General features: G+C 40.7%; 2 protein-coding genes and 1 long non-coding RNA gene across 5 annotated transcripts; 1 reads left to right on the forward strand and 2 right to left on the reverse strand.

Moving 5' to 3' along the window:
* mmp21 (matrix metallopeptidase 21) lies at nt 1–12837 on the reverse strand. The gene is made up of 7 exons (XM_034194500.1): nt 11869–12837; nt 10876–11794; nt 10463–10602; nt 10240–10381; nt 8902–9159; nt 6358–6530; nt 1–1773 (listed from the first exon to the last, which is right to left on the reverse strand). Exons 1-7 carry the CDS (start codon nt 12019–12021, stop codon nt 1468–1470), a joined length of 2091 nt encoding a protein of 696 aa, XP_034050391.1. The 5' UTR covers nt 12022–12837; the 3' UTR covers nt 1–1467.
* Nucleotides 1825–18115, forward strand: LOC117531409. Its single transcript, XR_004566621.1, has 3 exons — nt 1825–2126; nt 11804–11809; nt 18102–18115. It is a non-coding gene; the product is annotated as an uncharacterized LOC117531409 (long non-coding RNA).
* Nucleotides 14165–27636, reverse strand: uros (uroporphyrinogen III synthase). 3 transcript variants are annotated; one of them, XM_034194504.1, is made up of 10 exons: nt 27573–27636; nt 27178–27240; nt 27009–27092; nt 24054–24150; nt 19943–20017; nt 16296–16370; nt 16124–16210; nt 15909–15991; nt 15188–15286; nt 14165–15098 (listed from the first exon to the last, which is right to left on the reverse strand). In XM_034194504.1, the coding sequence occupies exons 2-10, from the start codon at nt 27238–27240 to the stop codon at nt 14976–14978; spliced, it is 786 nt and encodes a 261-aa protein (XP_034050395.1). In that variant the 5' UTR covers nt 27573–27636; the 3' UTR covers nt 14165–14975. The 3 variants fall into 3 exon arrangements, with proteins under 3 accessions (XP_034050395.1, XP_034050394.1, XP_034050396.1); XM_034194503.1 differs by lacking the exon at nt 27573–27636 and having other exon boundaries at nt 15909–15994; nt 16127–16210; nt 27178–27565; XM_034194505.1 differs by lacking the exon at nt 27573–27636 and having other exon boundaries at nt 15211–15286; nt 27178–27565.
* Nucleotides 27637–27702: the final 66 nt, after the last annotated feature.

Raw genomic sequence — 27702 nt, forward strand, 5'->3', positions numbered from 1 at the left:
CATTAGTACCTGTATTTTTTTTTCTTGTTTATAACACGAACAACTGCCTACTTGATCCATGCATTCAATTATTACCTTGAAAGAACAACATTTTTCTTTTAAACAAAATATAAATTAAAGTAAAACTGAACAGTTTTTTCCAGCGTTTACGAATTTGCAAACAACTGATGACATGACTTCACGACATCAATATAATGATTTGCTTTGAAACATAAGATACCGCATGGTAATCTGAATTGTCTGAGGATTTGTGCGCTGTAAAACAGCCATCAAACATCCACTGTGTTTTGTCCGATGATTTACGGAGGTAGAGTATATTATACCTATATTAACTTCTGTTTTTAAAATAACATGTATATTCTTGTATTCTGAGTATGTTTCTGCTTAGAATAAAATTAATATGGACACCTTAACAAAATAATGAAAAATGTACAGTCCATAACGGAATGTAACTGATCATATGAATATCCAAATATTCTCTCAAATCATGGTATTTGTCTAAACAACACCTTGGCATGTAAGAGGCTATCATACATTATGATGATATGTGCCTGTTTTCTTCCAAATCTGTATGGTCAGTCATTTGTGCTACATAGAGTCTGTAACTCCAGAAAATGCCAACACAGCTATTATAGTTAAAAGTCTAACATTTTTATCTGCTGAAGATAACTCATGGAATTTTGAACCAATATCCCTATATTACTGTATTTTACATTGGACATACGACAAAATGAAAAATCACCCTATTTGCAAAATTCATGACCATTTCATTGTGGCTCACGCGACAGTGTTTAGCACATTTACATTTGTGGCATGACGTTTACCTAAAGCGTTTATCTTCTAAAGTATTACAAACAGTGGAAATTGTACAGTGATAATCAGGGTCCTTATTTAATACTAGCTAATATTAGGCAAGGCTAAAGTTAGGTTTAGCTAGCTAATATTAGTTAAACTGTAATGTAGAGCAAAAGTTAAAAACTAGCTAATGTTAGTATTCATCCATAGACCAGAACAGAAGGTAAGAAGGTAAAGTGAAATAAACAAGCTAGCTACTTACATTGACCTACTACAGGCAGCTGAGACATGGAACTAAGGTTAAGAAATGGTATTATTTCTTTTAGGGGTGTCTGAAGGCTTTTCACAAGATTATTTCAAGGATGAATATGGGAAATATATCATAATTCAGTGTGTTGTCACAAATAACTCAGAGTACAGGGTACAGTACCAAACCAGTATACTTTCTGATTCTTATCATCTTAATTACAAACAAATGTAATTTTCTGTTATGCCAATACAAACATGAAAACAGAGACGGACATATTAACACAGAATGATGCATCTGTCTCTAAACTAAACCAAAATGTCATGTCATTAATTACACAGTAATAGTTTGGAATGCATGTACAATAATCAGTACTACATCACTCTTCTTCCAAAGGCTTGAATAAAAGCCCTCCTTCAGTGCTCTCAGCGGTTTAGTTTGAGTGCAGTAGGATGAACGTTACAGATGTCAAACCAGTTCTGGTCCACCTCCTTGTGTGGCAGCAGGCCATTCCTCGGAAGGAAGGGCTGGCGCCAGCGATCCCGGCTGCCCACCACCTGCCAGAAGCATGTGCCCTTCAGCAGAAAGATGGCATTGTGGGTATAGGAGAAGTAGGCCGCGTCAATATTGCCATCTGGATGGTCTCCGCTCACCACTGGAGGGAAAACATCTCTGATGTTTCTGGGGAAGCTGCTTGCCAAGCTGTTGGCTTCCACGTTGAATGCATACACCTGTTTGGATAGATAATTGTTTTAATCTAAATCAATTCAATTACAGCAAGCTAACAAAAGAGAGGGTGCCAAGTCAGTGTTGTGTGTAAGAAAACATTCACTCATAATGCTGAAGAGCAATGAATTACCTTAGGTTTGGGTCTTTTAACCGTTTGTGGTAGAGGAATATTGTCTATCTATTGACCCCCAAAAGGGCCCTTAAATGGGAACTCTGACATTTTTCAATCAAGGGTCTAGTTATAGAGGTTTTGTAGTTTATGTTTTCACTAAGAAGAAAAACTAAATTAATCTGTGCAGTATTGATTTAGAATGTGAAAACAATCATGAGCTAACTGGCCACATAATGTCATTGTGTGGGGCAAGTTAAGAACACTCAATAGGTGTTAATGGTGTTGATGCTCATCTCCAGATTCTGTAGCATAAAGTGTATACGAGACGGCAGCTCCCCCTGAATGGAATATCACTCAAACACAGGCTGCTTGTAAGCCAAGGCCAGTACCCACTTACAACTGGGTAAACTGTGTTAATATAGATTAAGTGTATTTGTCCAAGGACACAGAGAAGTAGTGTGACTGGGAATTAAACCCAGGTCTATATACAGGGTCCCCCCCCAAAAAAAGTTCCAATTCAATTCAGTTCAACATATTTTGTTTATGTAGTGCCAAATCACAAAAAAGCTGCCTCAAGATGCTTCACACATGTAAGGTCTAACCTTACCAACCCCTAGAGCAAGCACACAGGTGACAATGGTAAGGAAAAACTCCCTCTGATGATATTGAGGAAGAAACCTCAAGCAGACCAGACTCAAAGGGGTGCCACAAAATTATTTGACTCTAATTCTGCAATGGCTAATCTGAATTCTGCATTTTTTTTTTTTGAAATTTCAGACATCATGATATCTGTGAGGAATTTCTTCTGATATAGTTTGAGACTGATCCAATGGGGGTGCAGCTTATAACTGCGCAAAAAGGTAAGCTGGTGGAAAGACCAAATCGATTGTGCAAACCCACAACAATATCAATGTCATTTTGCAGTTAGAAAAGCTCCAGACAGAAGAACAATATGTAGGTTTGCAAAGAAGTTTCAAACTAATAGAACTGTTCACAATGTTAATAAAGGGAGATCTGGCTGAACCAGACGAGCGGTGGACATATTGGGCACATCTTTAAGGATATGATTCCTTCTTTATGTTCTCTAATGCCATATAACAACACAGTGCAGAGTAGCTACCTAAACTCTGTAAGGGAGATAGAGTATCTCGTCAATAGTTTTACATCCTCATTGAAGACAACTTTGGATGCTGTAGCTCCTCTGAAAAAGAGAGCTTTAAATCAGAAGTGTCTGACTCCATGGTATAACTCTCCAAACTCGTAGCTTAAAGCAGATAACCCGTAAGTTGGAGAGGAAATGGCGTCTCACTAATTTAGAAGATCTTCACTTAGCCTGGAAAAAGAGTCTGTTGCTCTATAAAAAAGCCCTCCGTAAAGCTAGGACATCTTTCTACTCATCACTAATTGAAGAAAATAAGAACAACCCCAGGTTTCTTTTCAGCACTGTAGCCAGGCTGACAAAGAGTCAGAGCTCTATTGAGCTGAGTATTCCATTATCTTTAACTAGTAATGAGTTCATGACTTTCTTTGCTAACAAAATTTTAACTATTAGAGAAAAAATTACTCATAACCATCCCAAAGACGTATCGTTATCTTTGGCTGCTTTCAGTGATGCCGGTATTTGGTTAGACTCTTTCTCTCCGATTGTTCTGTCTGAGTTATTTTCATTAGTTACTTCATCCAACCATCAACATGTTTATTAGACCCCATTCCTACCAGGCTGCTCAAGGAAGCCCTACCATTATTTAATGCTTCGATCTTAAATATGATCAATCTATCTTTGTTAGTTGGCTATGTACCACAGGCTTTTAAGGTGGCAGTAATTAAACCATTACTTAAAAAGCCATCACTTGACCCAGCTATCTTAGCTAATTATAGGCCAATCTCCAACCTTCCTTTTCTCTCAAAAATTCTTGAAAGGGTAGTTGTAAAACAGCTAACTGATCATCTGCAGAGGAATGGTCTATTTGAAGAGTTTCAGTCAGGTTTTAGAATTCATCATAGTACAGAAACAGCATTAGTGAAGGTTACAAATGATCTTCTTATGGCCTCGGACAGTGGACTCATCTCTGTGCTTGTTCTGTTAGACCTCAGTGCTGCTTTTGATACTGTTGACCATAAAATTTTATTACAGAGATTAGAGCATGCCATAGGTATTAAAGGCACTGCGCTGCGGTGGTTTGAATCATATTTGTCTAATAGATTACAATTTGTTCATGTAAATGGGGAATCTTCTTCACAGACTAAAGTTAATTATGGAGTTCCACAAGGTTCTGTGCTAGGACCAATTTTATTCACTTTATATATGCTTCCCTTAGGCAGTATTATTAGACGGTATTGCTTAAATTTTCATTGTTACGCAGATGATACCCAGCTTTATCTATCCATGAAGCCAGAGGACACACACCAATTAGCTAAACTGCAGGATTGTCTTACAGACATAAAGACATGGATGACCTCTAATTTCCTGCTTTTAAACTCAGATAAAACTGAAGTTATTGTTCTTGGCCCCACAAATCTTAGAAACATGGTGTCTAACCAGATCCTTACTCTGGATGGCATTACCCTGACCTCTAGTAATACTGTGAGAAATCTTGGAGTCATTTTTGATCAGGATATGTCATTCAAAGCGCATATTAAACAAATATGTAGGACTGCTTTTTTGCATTTACGCAATATCTCTAAAATCAGAAAGGTCTTGTCTCAGAGTGATGCTGAAAAACTAATTCATGCATTTATTTCCTCTAGGCTGGACTATTGTAATTCATTATTATCAGGTTGTCCTAAAAGTTCCCTAAAAAGCCTTCAGTTAATTCAAAATGCTGCAGCTAGAGTGCTGACGGGGACTAGAAGGAGAGAGCATATCTCACCCATATTGGCCTCTCTTCATTGGCTTCCTGTTAATTCTAGAATAGAATTTAAAATTCTTCTTCTTACTTATAAGGTTTTGAATAATCAGGTCCCATCTTATCTTAGGGACCTCGTAGTACCATATCACCCCAATAGAGCGCTTCGCTCTCAGACTGCAGGCTTACTTGTAGTTCCTAGGGTTTGTAAGAGTAGAATGGGAGGCAGAGCCTTCAGCTTTCAGGCTCCTCTCCTGTGGAACCAGCTCCCAATTCAGATCAGGGAGACAGACACCCTCTCTACTTTTAAGATTAGGCTTAAAACTTTCCTTTTTGCTAAAGCTTATAGTTAGGGCTGGATCAGGTGACCCTGAACCATCCCTTAGTTATGCTGCTATAGACGTAGACTGCTGGGGGGTTCCCATGATGCACTGTTTCTTTCTCTTTTTGCTCTGTATGCACCACTCTGCATTTAATCATTAGTGATCGATCTCTGCTCCCCTCCACAGCATGTCTTTTTCCTGGTTCTCTCCCTCAGCCCCAACCAGTCCCAGCAGAAGACTGCCCCTCCCTGAGCCTGGTTCTGCTGGAGGTTTCTTCCTGTTAAAAGGGAGTTTTTCCTTCCCACTGTAGCCAAGTGCTTGCTCACAGGGGGTCGTTTTGACCGTTGGGGTTTTACATCATTATTGTATGGCCTTGCCTTACAATATAAAGCGCCTTGGGGCAACTGTTTGTTGTGATTTGGCGCTATATAAAAAAAAAATTGATTGATTGATTGATCTTGTGAATGCCAAAACTCTTACAAACAGAGGTGAAATTAGAAATGAACACCAGAGATAAAATTCCCTGAGATATGCTTCAAGATGACAGATATCAGTATCCAAAAGTGTCTGGATTTTCTATGGCTTCATTTTTGTGCACTAATTTTGAAGGTTTTAGCATTTAGACACATATGCCGCCTTGCATTATGGGCACATTAGTTTCCTAACATCATGGTTGGCTGGTCAATATAACACACAGTTACTGAAACGTCTGGTGGGTTTTACAAATAAATTTGTATTTTTAAATATGTATGCTGCAGTAAATAGGCTTTAAATGTGACTTGCCTTATTGAACAGTCATAGTCTGATTTCCTTCTCATGTTCAGTTTTATTTTTGAGTGTCTTCAATCATCTTATTTTATTTGCTTCACTACAGTTTTAGCACATAAGGTGTGTGATTTAATACGATTACTCTTTTGTGCATAAAAACCCTTCTATCGCATTCGTCACCAGTACATCTTAAGCCGTTTGCTCAAGTTCTTGTTTCCTAGTGTTTTCCTTGTTGCCGACCTGTTTCTTCTCCAGTGTTTCCTCAACGTTTTTCCTGCTTCCTATTGGATTAATTTAACCTGTTCTTCTGCTGCCTTGTCACCAATGGACACCTCTGCCTCTCTGAGGAATCACCTGTGCATTTCACCTGCCTGCCTCATGTTTCTGAACTTTTTATCTGTTGTCATCTTTGTATTGGGGTGACCAGTACTCAGAGCATTATAAAAACCTCCAAATCTATAATGTCAGCAAGATATGATTTCTATGCATGTCCCCATGATCTCAATATCAACGAGAAGACAAGGAAACATGTCTTACGAGGCTGTTTTTAAAGAAGTAGATGTGGGCATCTCTCCTGTCATACAGGGCGGTGTCGATAGGACTGGGCACTCCCGGGAAACCCTGAGAGATTAACCTGGGATAGGGGTAACCTTCTGGGTCCTGACTGAACACCTGGTCATTGTCGCCGTCATACCTCCAGAACTGAGTGCCTGTCCACAAAAACAACAGTTTAAAAAATACTGCAAAATCCTTTTGATGGAAAGATCCTCATACTGACTGATAATATAGCTGACTACAATGCCTGTGAAGTCATGTTTGTATCATTTTATGACATAAAAGTAAAATGTAGGCGAGTTAATAAAGTGTGCATCTTTGTAGATCATTTTAAAACATTAATCCTTTAATCCTAATGTCGAATAAATATTTGCAAAATAATAGAAGAATAGTAGAGAGGTGAAGGGATGGTTACAGTATGACTGACAAGTAACTGATTACTCCTGAAAATTCATTTAATCATTAAATAATAGATTGCTGCACAGTATAATACAGTGCATCCAAAAAGTATTTACGGAGGTGATGAAGAACCCAAGGGCCACTCTGTCTGAGCTCCAGCATTCCTCGGTGGAGAGAGGAGAACCTTCTAGAGGGACAACCGTCTCTGCAGCAATCCACCAATCAGGCCTGTAAGGTAGAGTGGTCAGATGGAAGCCACTCCTTCATAAAAGGTACATAGCAGCCTGCCTGGCGTTTGCCAAAAAGCACTTGAAGGACTCTCAGACCATGAGAAACAAAATTCTCTGGTCTAATGAGTCAAATATTGAACTCTTTGGGGTGAATGCCAGGCATCATGCATGGAGGAAAGCAGGCACCATCCCTACAGTCAAGCAAGGTGGTGGCAGCATCATGCTGCGGGGATGTTTTTCATTAGCAGGAACTGGGAGACTAGTCAGGATTGTGGGAAAGATGAATGCAGCAATGTACAGAGACATCCTGGATGAAAACCTGCTCCAGAGCGCTCTTGACCTCAAACTGGGGTGACAGTTCATTTTTCAGCAGGACAGTGACCCTAAACACACAGCCAAGATATCAAAGGAGTGGCTTCAGGACAACTCTGTGAATGTCCTTGAGTGGCCCAGCCAGAGCCCAGACGAGATCTCAAAATGACCAACCTGATGGAGCTTGAGAGGTGCTGCAAAGATGAACACTTATGTACAGTACATGTGATTTCTTAGTTTTTTATTTTTAATAAATTAGCAAACATTCCCCCCAAAAATTACAAAAAATGTTGTCATTATGGGGTGTTGTGTGTAGAATTTTGAGGGGGGAAAAAATGAATATCCCTACTCCACTTTGGAATAAATACAGTAACATAAGATACAGTGTAAATCTGCCAGCTCACCCACCTAAAGACAATGTGCATGAAGGAGACTGGTGAGGGAAGCCACCAACACACCGGTAACAATTCTCAAGCTTCATTCAGAGAGACTGACGTATATAACTGTCTTTGCCTGTTACTTCACCAGTCACTATATGTTAGACTAGATAGAAAAACACATTGTTAAAAAACACAAAACCATGAAAGCTGGTTAGACTTTGTCATAAGTTATGTGAGACACTCAGCCTTAGATTTCATACATTTTCACTTTAACAATAACTATCTTTGTACAACTCAATCGGGTGAAGTAACAAGCAAATGTATGAAGCTTGTAACTCCTTCAGAGTCATTGTTAAAGTGTTGATGGCTTCCCTCACTCCTGTTCTTCATGCACGTTCACTCCATTTCAGCCATTTACATTCCCAAATAACAGATTGAACTTCAGGAAATATTCCCTCTGTGATTAGCAGGATGTGCATAGAGTTAATGGAGACAGTGAGATTGCAACATTTCCATGATTAACTCTGTAAAACTACTACATATTCAGCGCTGAAAGTTTGAGTTCTGATAGATACAGGTGAGGACAAGTGAGCCTCTGATTTTGGGTCATGTCGGCATCTTTGAACAGAAAAAGTAAAATAAAGGCAGAAGGGTCTTTAAAACCAGTCAACTATAAAACTAACTGAACTGTGTCATAATCAAAGAGGCGACTACTTACAGTGTGCAATTTATTAAGAGCTTCTTTTTTTTTAACAGTAATTCAGATTATGAAGCAGGGGTGGTGGCCAAGTGGTTAGTGCGTTTGGTTTCAGTGTGGAATTCTGTGGATTCCTGGTTCAAACCCCACCCCTGCCACATTTCTCCATGTAATGTGGAGTTGCATTAGGAAGTGCATCTGGTGTAAAACTTGTGCCAAATCAACATGCGGACCCACCTTGGATCTACTGTGGCGACCCCGAGTGACAACAAGGGAGCAGCCGAAGGGTCTTACTCGTAATTCAGATTATGATGGAGAGGTTTGTGTTGACTTTGACACTAAAAGCATAATGTGTAAATATTTTGAAGACAGAAGCCTAGACTTCAAAAATTTGGTGTCATGAAAACAATAAAAAAAACAAAAAACATGCAATACTTGAAGGCAGTAAGTACTATTTAAATCAGTGTATACTACAATACATACAATAACTTGGTATTTTTAAGACTACCTTTGAAGAAGTAGACTGCATCTCTTTTTCTGGACCACACGTGCACATATGCGTCCACGCCGTCCATGGGAATCCCACGCCAGCCGATCTGCAGCGCGACCGGATCTCCATAGCGCGTTCGGTTGTTTCTGTTCTCATACAGCCAGTACCAGCCGTCTCTCATGAAGTAGGTGTTGAAGCGGATGACCATCCCCCCATTGGGTGTCCTCTCCTTTCTGATCCAATCGAACACCGTGTTGAATCGGCCCTTGCAGCCCCCTGGAGACAGGCACAGTGAGAAAATGATCAATTTCTATAATGTCTTTCCATCTGAAGTGGACACAGTGCTTTAGAATGATGACTCACAGGCATCCGTTTACACACACACACACACACACACACACACACACACACACACACACACACACACACACACACACACACACACACACACACACACACACACACACACAGTCAGGTGCTGCCATGCAAGGTGCTCAACTGCACACTGAGAGCATCTTGGGGGTTAAAGACGTTGCCCAAGAGACATGAATGGTTTTCTGGTGTGATGGTGAACAGAGCCGATCCTCTGGATATAAACCCTAGAGTCTGGAAACATCACCTCCCCAAAATGACTTGTTGGTTTGTGTCTGTCTGCCATGTGTGTAGATAAAAATAAACTAGTGTGTTGCCCATGGGGATCCACGGGCTCTAGATTGGGTAGAGTCTATAAAATAGGTAGCTGACATTTTTCAAGGGTGAAAATAAATAGTGCAAAATTTCTATAATGATTTGCATTTGGAATGGCATGTAAGTCCAGAATGTAATTATCAGCAACCATGTTACATAATATCTGTAATTTCTCCAAAAATATTAGTCCTATCAGCGTTTCATTTTGGCAACGTTCATCCTTTACCCAAAATACAAAAGCATACCAAAACAGAAAATGTTGGCTTTCCCCAGTTTGTCCATAATCAAAGTTATACATGCACACATACACATATGTACACAGAGGCCACTTAGCTTTTATATATAGATGATTTACCGCCCCCTGCTGGAACGTGAGGCCAGAATTTAATTATTAATATCCATTGTTCGCTGTTGTTACCCAATATCCCTAATTTCTGCAAAAAATATTGGTCCTGCCAACTTTCCATTTTTGCGGCGTTCATCCTTGACCCAAAATACATAAACATACCAAACGGCAAATGCCAGCTCTCCCCAGTTTTTCCATGATCAAAGCTATACACATGCCTGCACGCACACATGTTCACAGAGGCCACTTGGTTTTTTATACAAAAGTTTAACATTTCTCTCAATGTGTGTATCTGTCTACCAGGTGGTACTATAATGACGTACCGTAGAGATACTGTATGGCCTTCCTGTCCATCCAGTCCATCTCAAAGTTAGACTCCTGGGGCAGATAGCTGGGCTGCATTATAGAACCAGGTCTGTAGATGTGGGGTAGACCCAAGACATGACCTATCTCATGAACCGCCACCTACAGAAGAATTAAAGAAAACGTTAGAATCACTTCCTTTTTCACCTCATAATGCCTGTGAACTTCCTTGAGTGTGCTTACTTTGAGAAGGCTAATTCCGCTGCCAGTGTTTGGACCTGTGAAATGCTCATCATCATCAAAGTGTATGTCTCCAAGAAACCAGGCATGGGCAAATTCACGACCGGTACCATCAAACCTCTGATTACAGCCTAGATGTATTCCTGCATTTAAAAAATTGGAAACATTGACTAATTAAGTTTACTTAGAGAGACTAAGATGAGGAGTATCACTTGCATTGTGAGGGACTATCAGCTTTGATATTTTGGCCATGTAGCACGTTTCTCTGTGCACGATACAGCACACAGGAGCCTGAGTGTTCAGGACTCAAATAGCTGAAGAAGGCCAAGGGTGCGCTCACGTTTTCTCTGGCTGCAGCACATAGATGATTATTTTAGAGATGTGGGAATTACCTTCACACTCTCAAGCAGACGTACCTGTGCCAAAGCCAAGCTTGATGTCAACATCCTCCAGTGGTGACCGAGTGTCCTCCACGAACTCGAGCGGGCACACCTCACTCCACATCCTGAAGGCCAGCCTGAAGACGTACCTCTGGTCTTCGATAGATAACTGACTGCTGTACCCTTCTCCCATCAGTCTCCATTTGAGCACGTTCTTAGAAAAAGCCATGTGACCTCTTTCACTCAAATCCCTCCTCTGCCTGTTTTTAGATACAAGAGCAGCGAGATGACGTTTCCGACGGAGCGGCGCTTTGCTCTGAGTCATATTTTTGCTGACATGGACTATTTTGGGGTACATGCTGGTATCATCTGAGCTGTTCAGAGAGGTTTCATTTAAAATGTTACCAAAACTGCCCAAGTAATTCATGCTGGCATCACTGGAATTGTCTTGGAGAACACTTTGTGTATCATTAAAATAGAAGTGATGATCTTCTGTTGTGTTACCAGAACCAAGAGAAGCATCATTGCTTACATTAGTAGCAGTTCCATTAAAAGTGACATTGCCAATGATTTTGATATCTGAGGCTCGACTCTTTGATAAGACATCCTCATGTGCTGCAGGCAGGCTCAGGTTTATCTCGCTGTCAGGTACTCCACACCTGGGTTTGTTCATCGCCACTTTGGTGGCGTCATCAAACACACCTGTGACCGGCAGACCCGAAACCTTCTGGAACTCTTTGAGCGCTGAAACAAATGCCGGCTTCTCTGTTGGACTGCGGTGGTCATCTCCATCACTATCTCCAAGAGCTTCTCTTGACTGAGGCCCCGAGAACCCCTCCTGGATCCTGACATGAATGTCCTCCAGGAAGTCGTCACTGAATGAAGAGTCTGAGCCTTCAGACTGGATCTCCTCCCACTTCACAGGCTTGATGAAACCATACCTAGAAAGAAATACCTGAAGAAGACATGGGTCAACTTGCATCTGACTCCTTTAAAAGTTCATTTAGACAGATGGTGTAACATCTTTACCTCTGCCCCGTACTTGTCCGTTATAAATTCAGCTTGGTGTGTAGCTGGGATCTGCACGTCTGAATGATCCCGATTGTGGAAAAGTTTCTCCGCATCAGTCAGGCTAATGCTCGTCCAAAAAGGTAAGAATATCAGCTGGATGAAAGTCAGCATTGTGGCACTTGTTCGTTCCTGAGACTGTATTCAAGTAACAGTAACTACCATATCCCACCTGCTTTATAGGTAAATCCTGGTATTTGGCCACACCTCCTAAAGGTGTGACAATAGGCATCACACTTGTGTGAAAAGTAAATCTCTCCCTGTCTGCAATGACCACAAACTGACTATATTGTAAGTGTGTGTCACAACTGATCTGCTGGCCACAAAAATACCTTTGTTGACATGTGGAAAGAAGTGAGAAACATCGCTTTCATGCCAATAATAAAAGTGTTTTAGGATAGTCATAGATCCTCCCAGCACCTGGACCAAACAGGCTACACATTGATGGTATAGCAAGAATAATTAATGAAAAGTGTGACTCCATTAATTCTAACTATGAACAAATATGTATCATACAGAACACACATTAAAATACATCCAAATGTGGATTCCCCTGCATATAGCACTTACTTACTTCTAATTTGCCATATTTTTTGGATTATAAGCTGCACCTGTGAAAAAATGCCTCTTAAAAGTTTCAAAACATATACAAGTCGCACCGCAGTGTAAGTCATCAACTATAGAAGACATGCAGGTGGATTCCAGAACTCACCCTATGGTCACTCATATGGTCGAAAGTCAAGGTCACTGGGGTCACATGTCAGATTGTTGTAGCCATTACTGTCTTCATGTCGATGGGTACCGTTACCGTACAAATCACCAAATTGGAAATTTGCTACAGTGATACATACGAGGTCTGTCAATAAAGTAACGTACCTTTTTATTTTTTTCAAAAACTATATGGATTTGAATCACGTGCGATTACATCAGCCAACCTTGAACCCTCGTGCGCATGCGTGAGTTTTTTCACGCCTGTCGGTTACGTCATTCGCCTGTGGGCTGGCTTTGAGTGAGGAGTGGCCCAACCCTCCCGTCGCAATCTCTTTGTCTGAGAACTTCCTGAAAGACTGGCGCTTTGCTTGATCAAAACTTTTTCAAAAACAGAGGCACATTGAAGTGGACACCATTCGAGAAATTTAACCGGTTTTCGGTGAAAATTTTAACAGCTGATGAGAGATTATGGCGTGATGCTGTCGCTTTAAGGACTGCCCACGGAGCGGGACATCGCAACACGCTCTGAGCCGCCGCTGTCTGCCTGTTTCGAGCTGAAAACTTCCAAATTTAAGCCTCTGTTGGTCCAAGACGTCGTGAGAGAACAGAGAACTTTCAGGAGAGGTCGGGATCAGCAGTTTATCCGGACATTCCACTGTTAAAGGAGATTTTGTAATGAAAGGACGGGTCCACGCGTCGGCACCCAGCTGGCGTCGCGCAGCGGCACAGGAAAAACACCTCCGTGTTGATAACCATTTGTAAAACCCAGGCGGCTTTTGATGGCTTTCAGTTGAGTATCTGAGAAATTGTTTAACAGCTGGAAATGTTCCAACTTGTCCTTAAGGCTTTCAACGGAGGTGTTTTTCCTGTGGCGGCGCGCTGCGCCGGCTGTGTCCCGACGCGCGGACCCGTCCGCACTTTCATTACAAAATCACCTTTAACAGTGGAATGTCCGGATAAACTGCTGATCCCGACCTCTCCTGAAAGTTCTCTGTTCTCTCACGACGTCCTGGGTCAACAGAGGCTTAAATTTAGAAGTTTTCAGCTCGAAACAGACAGACAGCGGCGGCTCAGAGCGTGTAGCGACGTCCCACTCCGTGGGCAGTCCTTAAAGCGATAGCAACAGTCCATAATCTCTCATCAGCCGTTAAAATTTTCACCGAAAACCAGTTGAATTTCTCGAATGGTGTCCACTTTGATGTGCCTCAGTTTTAAAAAAAAATTTGATCAAGCAAAGCGCCAGTCTCTCAGCAAGTTCTCAAAGAGATTGCGACGGGAGGGGTGGGCCACTCCTCACTCAAAGCCTGCCCACAGGCAAATGACGTAACCGACAGGTGTGAAAAAACTCACGCATGCCCACGAGGGTTCAAGCTTGTCTGATGTAATCGCACGTGATTTAAATCCATATAGTTTTTGAAAAAAATAAAAAGGTCCGATACTTTATTGACAGACCTCGTATTTTCATATTCCAAAATGTGATGAAACAATATTTTGTCAAACACCCAACACTGAAAGAACTTTCAACATAATCATATCAAAGACAATCCAATTTTAAAAGAAGGATTTTATTAACTTTACACAAACTTAACATTACAATTCTTATTGTAGTCATTTAATCTTTTATGGCTTTTGAGACACAAAACCATGAACTATTTCAAGAGTGCATGTTATTGACAGTTAAAGTGTAACAGTATAAGAAAAATAAAATACCCTTGCCCATATGAGCATTGCGTTCTTTATAATTTGCAGTTGTTTAATTATTAAGATCCTACTGTCTTGTGTACAATTTGTACATGTTCAAATCAAATCATTTGTTCATGTTGTGTAAATCAAGGAATATTTGTAGCTCACCCTCTGTGCATTTGCAGTTACTGAGACAAATTTAACTCCATAGGAAGTTAGTGAAAGTGTGGAAGCTAACGTCTGAAAATGTTGTGTAAACGATTCCAGAGGTGTTATCAGGTTACAAAAACAGCGTTTTTCAGTTTTAGAAGTGTTTATTTCTCGCTAGTTTTTACATAATATATGACAAATGTGTATAATCACACAAAACAAAGCAGCTTTGTAGAGACCAGCGACTGACGTCACGGTGCAGGTCTACTCTGATTGTCACCCCCATCACTCAAAACCGATCAGATTGAAACAGAAAGACTTTTTATCTCCTTAAAATAGGTCAAGGTTAGCCATCTTTGAACTTGTCCAAGGTCTGTGTCCCAAGAATGTTCCCTGTGAATATGAAGACCCTGGCAATAATAGAACTGGACGGATGAAAAGCCTTTAAAATAGCCGATGGCCATATTTTGATGGCCTCGGGTACAAATAGACAAAAAGAGATACTGGGTGGGTTTGGTGCATGGTTACTCCAGAGCTTTGGCTATGGCTGCAGCCAGGTGTTCAGCTGTTGGCTTTTCTGCGGTACAACTCACACACAGTCCTTCCGATGTCATAGCATCTCGCGTCGTAGGTCCAACTGCTGCAAACTGCAAATAAAACAGAAATGTGACTTTAAAAGACACCAATCAGTATCTTATGATTTGTGCATTTTTAGTTGCATGACTCTGACCGGTACCTTAATCTGAGGCAGCTGTTCACCTGACAGCTCTCGTACCAGCTCAAGACAGAATTTCACTCCTGATGGACTGAAGAAAGCGATGCAGGCTGGAGTACCCTGCAAATACATTGAACATTTATGCTTTTTACACTATTTGTGGACAAGAAAGAAACAGAAAGTCAGAAAGAAAAGCCACTACAGCCATTTTGTTTAAAATTTGCTTGAGACTTATAAGACTTTACAAACTTCCTGTAATATAATATTACTGTCACATGCATAGTTATTGCTTTTATATCATCTTAAATTATTCTTTGTGCTGGTAACAGCATTGGGTGTGAAGAGCAAAAATGTATATGAGTTGTTTAATGAGTGAGTAACAATTACAATTAGGAGAAAAACACAACATAACTGAAGTGGCACGAGGCGGAACAGATTCTTTATTAAGTGCAACCATTCAACCCTGTGCAGTTTATTACTATATTTCAAAACAATTGCTTCCATGCATCATTTCATGTGAAATTTAACATAACAACATGTCCTATTTTTGATTAAGACAGTAAGGAAGAAAATTTTCTGGATTCAAACAAAAGTGAAGAAAAATTGGTAGATTCACAAGAAATATGTTCTTTCTTGCCCTGGTGTATCACTCCACCACCGTTTCATGAAAAGGAAACTTTTAAGTAGGAACTGCCAAGACAAGACAGATTTTATTGTCTAGATAATGTGCAAATTGTTAAACCTGTTCTGTGAAATAGTTCTTTAGATTCTTCTCCAGATCTGGATGTTCAGCGGTTTGATAGACAGTCAGAGTCTCTAGAGGCAGGCCTGGAAAGAAAGACATAGATCTCCCGCTGAGTTAAAGACAGTCAAATTATTATTTTATAATTAGTATAAACCCTGTGGGAATTTTATCACCTTGGATTGTAATGATTATTCACAACAGGAGGGAAGGCTCACCGTTTTCTCTGAGAGCCGTGGGCAAAACCTCTCTTTTGATGGAGCCACAGGGGAAGAAAAGCGGTAAAATATCTGTGTTCTCACCTATGAATAGAATGAAGAAGAAGGTCGTTTTATTTACCAGGTTACTAAGACATCTGCGGTGTGTGGAGATGGAATCAAATCATACGTTCAATGATGACGCGTGACAGAATCTCCGCTGTTCCTGTGTCCTCGCCACATGAGTTCAGGCCCAGATTTTGGACTGTGTGAGAGAAAACACAAGAAAGATAACACTTAGTAAAAATGCAGAGAGTTTTCAATTAGATGACTGATGATTAATCAACTATTATATGGATAATGGAGGATTAACCTCAGTACATAATCAATGAGGAAAATTGTAAAGTTATTAAAAAATAATGATAATACAAGCAAAATTAAACAATACTAGCCACTTCCATGCTGTGTAAAAAGCATTTACATACTGCTTTCTTCTGTTTGATGTCACTTTGAATTAAACATATAAGTTTTTTAACCTCTGGCTGGAAAACAACAAAGAAAAGAAAGAAAGAAAGAAAAAAAAGACATCAACTTGTTCTTGTGATACGCGTTCACAATTTTCTGTTATTTTATCAAAAAAATATTAATCTGGAAAACAATCAAAATATTCATGGGGAAAAAAAATTCAGAACTGGAGAAAATATGGGGAAAATGAAATTTTTTTTTTTTTTTTTTAAGTTTAGGTAACACAACAGTGAAAGTAATGAACTACTGACATCACAACAAAAATTAAAGATTACAAAAACATCCCATGCAAACAAACACAAAAATACATATTTATACATACTTTAAAGCCAAGTAATAATTATGAGAAAATATAACACAGCCCTCAGAAATAAACAAACTTTTTCACACTGCTAACAAAGTAAAAATGCTCCAGATCCACACAGACAATAAAAATATGTGTTCCATCTGGTGAATTCTAACATATCAAGTTGTGCTGTGGGTGGGACTTTGCTCCAAACCAGAAGGCAACGATTCACATTTTGAAACAGTGATATAGGCTAACAGCCAATCAGTGCCTGAAGTCAGGGGCCATTGGCTCAATATGATGGGCCCTTCTCACATATCAATGAGCAGAATAAACTGGAGTAATTCAAGATTTGTAATGTTTTGTTATCTACAAAAGAAGACAAAATGTAATTTAACTTAAATATGACGCACATTTCATATTTCTGTTCTATTTTATGTCGTTTTATGTTATGTATAGGTCATAAACAACATTTAAAGGGTTAAAATCACATTCATATTTGAAGCTTTATTCCAGTGAAGCAGTGTTGTGTAAGGCAGAGTTTTTCTTTCAACATTTTTGAGTGGGATTGCGTTACTTTTTTGGAACAATATAACCTCTTTAATTATTATCTTATTTGAACAAGAGCTGAACCTTCACTGTCAAACCTGCTTTTTAAAGGATAAACTCTGGATGAAAAACTTTCTGAATCATAGTTTTTCATACATTCCTATTTCACCAAGGCTGAAGATACTGAAGATAACAGCTTATAATTGTTAAGTTGCTACACTGCTTTAACAAGCACTACGCGCTAAAGTCAGCTATTCACACAAATGATCACGTGATCATTTGTAAACAGTAAAAAGCGTGAACACGGTTCCATGAAAACTATTACCCTTTCATGTGAAAATTAGTCAACTCTCCCTCCTCCTCTCTTTCCCTCTCTCTCAGCTTGAAACACAGTCTTTGCAGTTTTCTTCATCGAGCCAACATGGAGCTTTTTGGAAACACAAAGCCTTGAAACCATAAAATAACCTGCTAATTTCTGAATTCAACACACCAATAGACACAGGAGGAGCTTTGGGTTATTTAATGAAGGGTTTTGATGGAGATTTTTTTTTTCTTTCTTTCACTCAGACAGAGACACTGCATTTTGTCATGGAAAGAGTGGAGGCTTTGCGCGTCACAATGGATTCGCTACTGGAGCGAGACAAAACCACCTCCGTTTTGGTCTCACAGGACGGCTTTGAGATGGCGTTCAGACAGCTGTCGGTGGTTTTTCCATCGAGTGATTATCCGAGAAATTGTGGATGTGCCTGGACATGCCAGAACACGTCCCGTGAGGCTTCATCACGGGGTTGCTTTGTGCCATGCGGCACCGCCGCGATGCGCGGAATTCCTCCGCACGTCTGTCTCAATGTGCCGAAAAAGTGCTGATGTCCACGTCTTTTCACAATTCCTGTGCTAGTCAGACGACGTCCTGGATAAAACACAGCGTCCAGTTTGGAAATGAACGGCACATTCCACTGTTACAGGAGTTTTTGTTACGGAAAGAGGAGCGGAGGCTTTGCACGTCGCGGTGGTGCCGCATGGCGCACAGCAACGCCGTGGCGTGACAGCAAAGCCGTCCTTAAAGCTGTAGCAACAGTCCTTATTCTCTGTGAAGCCCGTAAAATTTTCACCGAAAGCCAGATAAATTTTTCTAATGGTTTCCAGCTGCCAGTCTCTAACAGTTTCTGAAAAAATTCTGCTGGAAAAAAAGCCCAAATTATTCCGCCATTTCCTGACAATGAAAATCCACCGAGGGGGCTGGACTACTCCTCACTCAAAGCCTGCTCACAGGCGAATGACGCAACCGACAGGCGTGGAAAAACTCACGCATGCGCATGAGGGTTTAAGCTTGTCTGATGCAATCACACGTGATTCAAATCCATATGGTTTTTGAAAAAAATAATAAGGTCGGATACTTTTCTAATAGACCTCGTATATGGCCGATACCAGAGGTGGGATGAAGTCACCAGCAAGTCATTCTCAAGTCATGATTCGGCAAATCTCAAGTCAAGTCTCAAGTCATAATGACCACCAACTGTTTGCAAGCTGACTTAAAACTTGAGACTTGTCAATTCATGACTTGAGAATGACTAGACAGTGACATTGTCCCACCTCTGACCTATATGATATACGCAAAAATGCTGAATATCGGCGCAGTTAACCAGTCGACTCCTATAACTATGTTTGCATGTTAAGAAGATTATTTTAAGAACTCTGACTTTAGTCAAACTTGTCAGGCCCAAGTGATTTTGGTTTGCACTGGTCAACAATCTTGGTCAAAAGTCAATGGCAAATTTTCATCCCCATGCACCTGGAAAACTGGTTAATTTTATGGAAAAGAGCCTGCCTCACTCCCTATGACTGCTGGGATATGCTCCAGCCCCCCGTGACCCTTAATTGAGGTAAACGGGTACAGAAAATGGATGGATGGAGCTCAAGTATGCAATTGTTACTGAATTTAATTAAATTAATTAATTTAATTACTTAATTTAAGTCTATGGAATCTTTTCTCCTCAAGCCTGATACTTTGAAATGTAGGTGTGGCATCACGTTGCTCTGAGCATTTTTGAGCTAGCTCCCCCCACCCCTACACACCCAAGGTTTCCTGAAAAATTTCCCCTTAGCTTTAAGTAATCCTGCTAACAAACAGATGTGAATGAAACATGACCTGCTTCTCAAAAGGAACAAATAAGTAGATCATAAGAGAAGACAACTGGCAAACAGATGTGACTCTTATAAAGGCAGTAAAACACACAAGAAAAACCCCAGCAGGTGCCACACCTGTTTCTTAACGCCAAATCACCAACTGTGTCTTGCAGCAAACTGTCACTTGTGTACAACCAATTTCCAAGTGACTGACGACATCACCTGACACATTGCTGTGAGCACCAGGTGCCTGAAACACTCCAGAGCAACTGGCACTTGCAGTGCAAATATTTGTGCACAGTGACAGTTCTGAAAGGTTCTGTGAGATAGAATGTGACACAAAAACTCACCTAATGCAGCCGTTGCTTTTCCAACAACGTAGACCAACTTTGTGTTCCATTTGTCTTTTACAGAGGCATTCCATTCTGCATGAACAATTTACAAAACATATCAGGTATTTAAATAAAAGCTCCTCATTTTAGGTTCAGCCAAAACACTTTGACACAGACAAACATAATTACTTCAAGTGATCACAACTAGATATGTAGCCATCTTTGTTTGCAAGTGCTACTGAAAACTGCAAAAATTTAACAATCCTTTAACAGCTACTAAAATTCTAATAAAACACTTAAGGTGCAACATGTACGGACTAAATTATGCTCTTCAGAATTCATACTAGCACTAAGAAAATAATACAACCCCAATTCGAATGAATTTGGGACATTGTATAAAATGTAAATAAAAACAGAATACAATGATTTGCAAATTCTCTTCAACCTATATTCAATTGAATACACCACAAAGACAAGATATTTAACGTTCAAACTGATAAACTTTATCGTTTTTATGCAAATATTTGCTCATTTTGAAATGAATGCCTGCAACACGTTTCAAAAAAGCTGGGACAGTGGTATGTTTTCACTGTGTTACATCACCTTTCCTTCTAACAACACTCAATAAGCGTTTGGGAACTGAGGACACTAATTGTTGAGGCTTTGTAGGTGGAGTTCTTTCCCATTCTTGCTTGATGTACGACTTCAATTGTTCAACAGTCCGGGGTCTCCGTTGTCGTATTTTGCGCTTCATAATGCGCTACACATTTTCAATGGGTGACAGGTCTGGACTGCAGGCAGGCCAGTCTATTACCCGCACTCTTTTACTACGAAGCCACGCTGTTGTAACACGTGCAGAATGTGGCTTGGCATTGTCTTGCTGAAATAAACAGGGACGTCCCTGAAAAAGACATTGCTTAGATGGCAGCATGTGTTGCTCCAAAACCTGGATGTACCTTTCAGCATTGACAGTGCCATCACAGATGTGTAAGTTGCCCATGCCATGGGCACTAACACACCCCCATACCATCACAGATGCTGGCTTTTGAACTTTGCGCTGGTAACAATCTGGATGGTCTTTTTCCTCTTTTGTCTGGAGGACACAATGTCCATGATTTCCAAAAACAATTTGAAATGTGGACTCATCAGACCACAGCACACTTTTCCACTTTGTGTCTGTCCATTTCAAATGAGCCCGGGCCCAGAGAAGGCGGCGGTGTTTCTGGATGTTGTTGATGTATGACTTTCACTTTGCATGATAGAGTTTTAACTTGCACTTGTAGATGTAGCGACGAACTGTGTTAACTGACAATCTGTTTTCTGAAGTGTTCCTGAGCCCACACGGTAAGATCCTTTACACAATGATGTTGTTTTTTAATGCAGTGCCACCTGAGGGATCAAAGATCACGGGCATTCAATGTTGGTTTTCGGCCTTGCCGCTTACGTGTAGAAAGTTCTCCAGATTCTCTGAATCTTCTGATTATATTATGGACTGTAGATGATGGAATCCCTAAATTCCTTGCAACTGAATGTTGAGCAGCATTGTTCTTAAGATGTTGGAGTATTTTTTCACGCAGCTGTTCACAAAGTGGTGATCCTTGTCGCATCTTTGCTTGTGAACGGCTGAGACTTTTGGGGATGCTCCTTTTGTACCCAATCATAACACTAGAGCTGTTTCCAATTAACCTGTTGAATGTTCCAAACAGGTGTTCTTTGAGCATTCATTAACTTTCCCAGTCTTTCGTCACCACTGTCCCAAGTTTTTTGAAACGTGTTGCAGGCATCCATTTCAAAATGAGCAAATATCTGCACAAAAACAAAGTCTATCAGTTTGAACATTAAATATCTTGTCTTTGTGGTGTATTCAATTGAATTTAGGTTGAAGAGTATTTGCAAACCACTGTATTCTGTTGTTTACATTTTACACAACATCCCAACTTCATTGGAATTGGGGTTGTAATATACTCAACAAAAATATAAACGCAACACTTTTGGTTTTGCTCCCATTTTGTATGAGATGAACTCAAAGATCTAAAACTTTTTCCACATACACAATATCACCATTTCCCTCAAATATTGTTCACAAACCAGTCTAAATCTGTGATAGTGAGCACTTCTCCTTTGCTGAGATAATCCATCCCACCTCACAGGTATGCCATATCAAGATGCTGATTAGACACCATGATTAGTGCACAGGTGTGCCTTAGACTGCCCACAATAAAAGGCCACTCTGAAAGGTGCAGTTTTATCACACAGCACAATGCCACAGATGTCGCAAGATTTGAGGGAGCGTGCAATTGGCATACTGACAGCAGGAATGTCAACCAGAGCTGTTGCTCATGTATTGAATGTTCATTTCTCTACCATAAGCCGTCTTCAAAGGCGTTTCAGAGAATTTGGCAGTACATCCAACCAGCCTCACAACCGCAGACCACGTGTAACCACACCAGCCCAGGACCTCCACATCCAGCATGTTCACCTCCAAGATCGTCTGAGACCAGCCACTCGGACAGCTGCTGAAACAATCGGTTTGCATAACCAAAGAATTTCTGCACAAACTGTCAGAAACCGTCTCAGGGAAGCTCATCTGCATGCTCATCGTCCTCATCGGGGTCTCGACCTGACTCCAGTTCATTGTCGTAATCGACTTGAGTGGGCAAATGCTCACATTCGCTGGCGTTTGGCACGTTGGAGAGGTGTTCTCTTCACGGATGAATCCTGGTTCGCACTGTCCAGGGCAGATGGCAGACAGCATGTGTGGCGTCGTGTGAGTGAGCGGTTTTCTGATGTCAATGTTGTGGATCGAGTGGCCCATGGTGGCGGTGGGGTTATGGTATGGGCAGGCGTCTGTTATGGACGAAGAACACAGGTGCAATTTATTGATGGCATTTTGAATGCACAGAGATACCGTGACGAGATCCTGAGGCCCATTGTTGTGCCATACATCCAAGAACATCACCTCATATTGCAGCAGGATAATGTACGGCCCCATGTTGCAAGGATCTGTACACAATCCTTGGAAGCTGAAAATGTCCCAGTTCTTGCATGGCCGGCGTACTCACCGGACATGTCACCCATTGAGCATGTTTGGGATGCTCTGGACCGGCGTATACGACAGCGTGTACCAGTTCCTGCCAATATCCAGCAACTTCGCACAGCCATTGAAGAGGAGTGGACCAACATTCCACAGGCCACAATTGACAACCTGATCAACTCTACGCGAAGGAGATGTGTTGCACTGCATGAGGCAAATGGTGGTCACACCAGATACTGACTGTTATCCCCCCCAATAAAACAAAACTGCACCTTTCAGAGTGGCCTTTTATTGTGGACAGTCTAAGGCACACCTGTGCACTAATCATGGTGTCTAATCAGCATCTTGGTATGGCACACCTGTGAGGTGGGATGGATTATCTCAGCAAACGAGAAGTGCTCACGATCACAGATTTAGACTGGTTTGTGAACAATATTTGAGGGAAATGGTGATATTGTGTATGTGGAAAAAGTTTTAGATCTTTGAGTTCATCTCATACAAAATGGGAGCAAAACTAAAAGTGTTGCGTTTATATTTTTGTTGAGTACTTTACTATATTGGAAATGATTAACTTGTCACTAACCTCAGGATCTGTTCCTAAATGCTTTATATCTGCAGTGATTAAACCAGTACTTAAAAAACCTAATCTTAATCTCGGTCTCCTGAAAAATTATGGGCCGATATCAAATCTATCACTTTGTTATAAAATCCTTGAAAAAGTACCTCAGTTCACACCTAGTTTTTCTAAATGTACATAATTAAAATCCTTTTGGCCGTGGGGATCCATGGGCTCTAGATTGGGTAGTGTTTCTAAAATAGGTAGCTCACATTTTTGTGGTAAAGGCCATAGAAAGGACAAAAGAAGGAGGGAATAGATATGTGAAAATTCATAAATATGTGGACGCCTAAAGTACATCCACTCCAGGCAGTACTGTGACTATTTCTTCATTGTGCTCCGGCAACCATCTGATTTGCTTGCATTCGGCGGCAAACCAGAATTCTACCAATAATTTTGCACCTGCGACGTGACGCATTGTCACATGGAAATGCTAGATGTTGGCCTGCTGCAATGAAGGATTTTATATGTCCTCTGACCTTCCCTTCTTTCCTCTCCTTCCAAGGACATTTTTACAGCTTCCACCGCTCGTGGACTGGTAAAAATGAGACCTCCATGTTTTTCTGGCTGGAAAAGCTGAAAGAGAAAGATATACTAAATGGTATATCACCACTTAAATAAATAAATATAGATGAGGAACAATCTTAATGTTCCATGACACTTTCAGGGTGACCAAGGTTTGAAAGTGGTTTTGACTTGCATCAAGGATAATGAACAAATGTGGCTTAGGTTTCCCTGTTCAAAGTGACCAGCCTATGAGGTCAGGTCAGGTCAGGTCTGGGAACACGCAATGGTGCCAGATTTTTCTGTATCTACCTGACTATGTAACCACCTTGGGTCCTGAATGGCAACTGCTGAGGTAGTCAACTGTTCATCCCTACATCTCAAAAGTAACCATCTATTTGCTGTAGCCAGTAACACGTAGGCATCCCTTTGACCTTCTCCAGCTGTTGGGGTTGTCAACAGCGAGGCACCTATGTGCTGAAACATGCTCAGAGAAATGTGCCACATCGTTAAAATGTCATACAGTTGCTGATGTTCCCTTACAGTGCAAGTGATACCTCTCATCTTAGTCTCATTAAGCAAATGTTCTTTTGACACCAAATAATCCAGCAATACTCATGGATCTTGGAAAGAGACCCAACATCAAAGACATCTACTGTAGCTGTCGTCGCCTCAGGTCACCAGTTAACATCTAATAATTTTTTGGAAGGGCTTTGAGTGGGCTCCAAATTCATAAATACTACACTCCTTTTTAAAAGTAAAACAAATTATTGGTCTCATCATACAGAACCATAATAATAATTAATAATAATTTGTCCCATCTTTAAAGGTCAGCGTACTGTAAGTAGCTCAGCTCATATGTAGACCTTGGTTAAGTTGCTAGGCATGCTACCAAGCTTGTGTTCTTGTACATGACACTTCATCTCCATTGTCTTAACCCTAGTTCAAAACCCACTTTTTCCTACAGGCACATGTTTGGGTGATTTTCACCCAGCAATAGTGATAGAGGGTAAAGTAGGTTTTGGGTGGATTCCACCCGGGGATAGTGTTAGTGTATAGAAGTTATTGAGTTTTACAACAAAACAAAGGGAAGTGTTGACACTTTTGATGAGATGTGTGCTTACTACGGCTGTGGAAGAAAGACCAAGAGATGGCCCCTGTGCATGTTCTATGGCATGATAAACGCTAGAAGAAGAAGAGGATCATATTTAACGTGGGTAACCAATGAAAGCACGAAGCTTGTTTCCAGAAGGGCCCACGGCACGTGTCTCTCCCTCTTCCCCAGCACCGATGTTAAGAGTGCCAGTCAGGAGCGTGCCTGCGATCAGGAAGCGAACCCAAGTCACTGGCGTCCCAGTCCAACGTGCAAGCTGTTACGCCACCACCTCCCTCTAGAAGAAGAGAATCCATGAGTTTATCACGCCAAGTGTGATAAACTCATGGATCATACACAAGGAGAATGCGATGAAGAGAGGTGACAACTACCTGCAGAGGAGGCCTTATATGCAGACTTTTGCACTGGCACTCATCAAACCATGGGCAGAGCAGAGGCTCCTGTCTTCAAATCTATCACGTCAACTCAGAATCCTGACCTGTACCGTGCTCGACATCCCTTCCCCTGGCACTCTTGCAAGTGAGGCAGGACCAGTGGCAGCAGAAAGTAGTAGTCCCTTAGTGAGGTGTGCTGAGTGTCCCTGAGGGATGGACAGGAAGACTTCTACATCTGCCATCAACCAGTGTGTCCATGCCATTACTACCCTGCATGTACTGACTGCATGTAAGGAATAAGGTAAGTAAAAGTGGTCCTGGAATTTGCATGTTATCTTTATTTAGTGCAGTGGTTATGAATAACTATCAAAGTGGTGATTTCCATGGGAATTCATATAATGATAAAAATATTTTAGTCAGCTGGTCGTTTTTACCCATTCAAAATATGCCATATTTTGTTTCTCTCTCCTACAGCTGTTTGTGTGCCAAGGAGATTGTGCCTTCACCAGGGAAGTCTCAAATACCCCAGGAATGGGTGGACCAAAAAACAAGTTTCCAGCTTCATTATTATTATTATTATTATATTTTTTAGGATTTTTTTGTTCTCAAATTTATAATTTTGCAGTAATTTTGGAGCATTTTTATATGGTCCCCTCATTGTACCTTTTTTTTTCATTTTGTTAGACATGGCACAGTTTAAAATAAAAGTACACGACTCTTATTTGTCATATACTGTCATATTTTGATATATTTTAATGACAAGTACTTTTTATTGGGTATATCGGATAAAAATCACGCAGCGTTAGTGATGGTGTTACTAATTGGAGCGATAGTGTTCTAGTGTTCAACTATACATCATGTACTTGGGAAGTAACCTGTGTTGGACTGGCATCCCATCAAGGGGAAGTCATAGACTCTCATCTGCTTCAATCTACAGAATCTGGGGATATGTATTGACACCAATGGGGCTTAGGACATGTGGAGCAATTGAGAAGTTTTGAGAAACCAACATTTCTTGAGAATGGGTTACGTTTTGACTCACTGGGGTCAATGTTGAGAAAAACTGGTTTCTCAGAACGCAAAAAAATGAAGAACCACACCCTACATTTTCTGGGTCAGGCTCAAAACCTGTCGAATGCCCCTCGTACGACTTACTTGACAAAGAGCAAGCGTCAGATTCACTAGTGCTGTTATTACCATCCAATTTGACCAATTTTTGGTGTCTGATCATGTTTTTTGACAGGACATGTACAACAGGCAGGACAGGCTACTTTCAAACACCAACAGAAATGGAGCATTTCTGAATTTTGACCCCAGCCACCCAAGACAAATTTGTTCAGCATCCTTCAGGCCACTTTCACATGTTCAAATGTGAAAATGTCAGGGAACAGGTTCATAACAATTTGTACAAATACTAATAATACTCAAACTATGAAAATTACCTTATCAGTCAAAGCATTTAGGGCGACAAACTTAAAGGACAGCACAGGTATTAGAGTTGCTTTAAGTCCACGTGATGCTAGCTCCTGTGGAATAAATGTCAAAATAATGCAGAATTAACAGCTGCAAGTATATATTTGACCTGTATACAATAATTAAAGGTGCTACTACCTTAATGTAAGGGTCAGGTCCGGAATCTCTATCTCTCGGCTCTTTCAGAAGCAGTACATGCATCTTGATGAGCAAATATGTCTCAAGAAATGCAAACGCTAATTTTGACAAAATGAAGAGCTCGCTTCTGTAAACATTTGCTGTGAGGGTGTGAAGAGATAACAGCCTGGGCTGCACTCAGACACATGCTACCCGCTGATAAGAAAACTCTTAAATTATGATAATTGGTGTGTATTTACTCTGTAGCTTCTGTAGACGTCACAATTACCGGACGTAAACAATAACAATTTTAAAAACTCCCAGAAAAGCAGACGACTCCTCGAACATTTGTCTTCTTATTTGCAAGGTACAAAAAAGGTACGAAAAAGGACAAAACAGTGCAGAAATTCATTTACCTTCGATTGTTTCTACAGCTGATAATGACGTCATTTACAATCGCCTTCAGTCAAGGGGGAGGGGCATATAAAGGAGTATTTGACTAATATCCTTATCTTACGAAGTCCAAGTCTAAGATAAACTGTACCA

This window comes from Thalassophryne amazonica, chromosome 18 (genome assembly GCF_902500255.1).
Source record: "Thalassophryne amazonica chromosome 18, fThaAma1.1, whole genome shotgun sequence".
NCBI lineage: Eukaryota > Metazoa > Chordata > Actinopteri > Batrachoidiformes > Batrachoididae > Thalassophryne > Thalassophryne amazonica.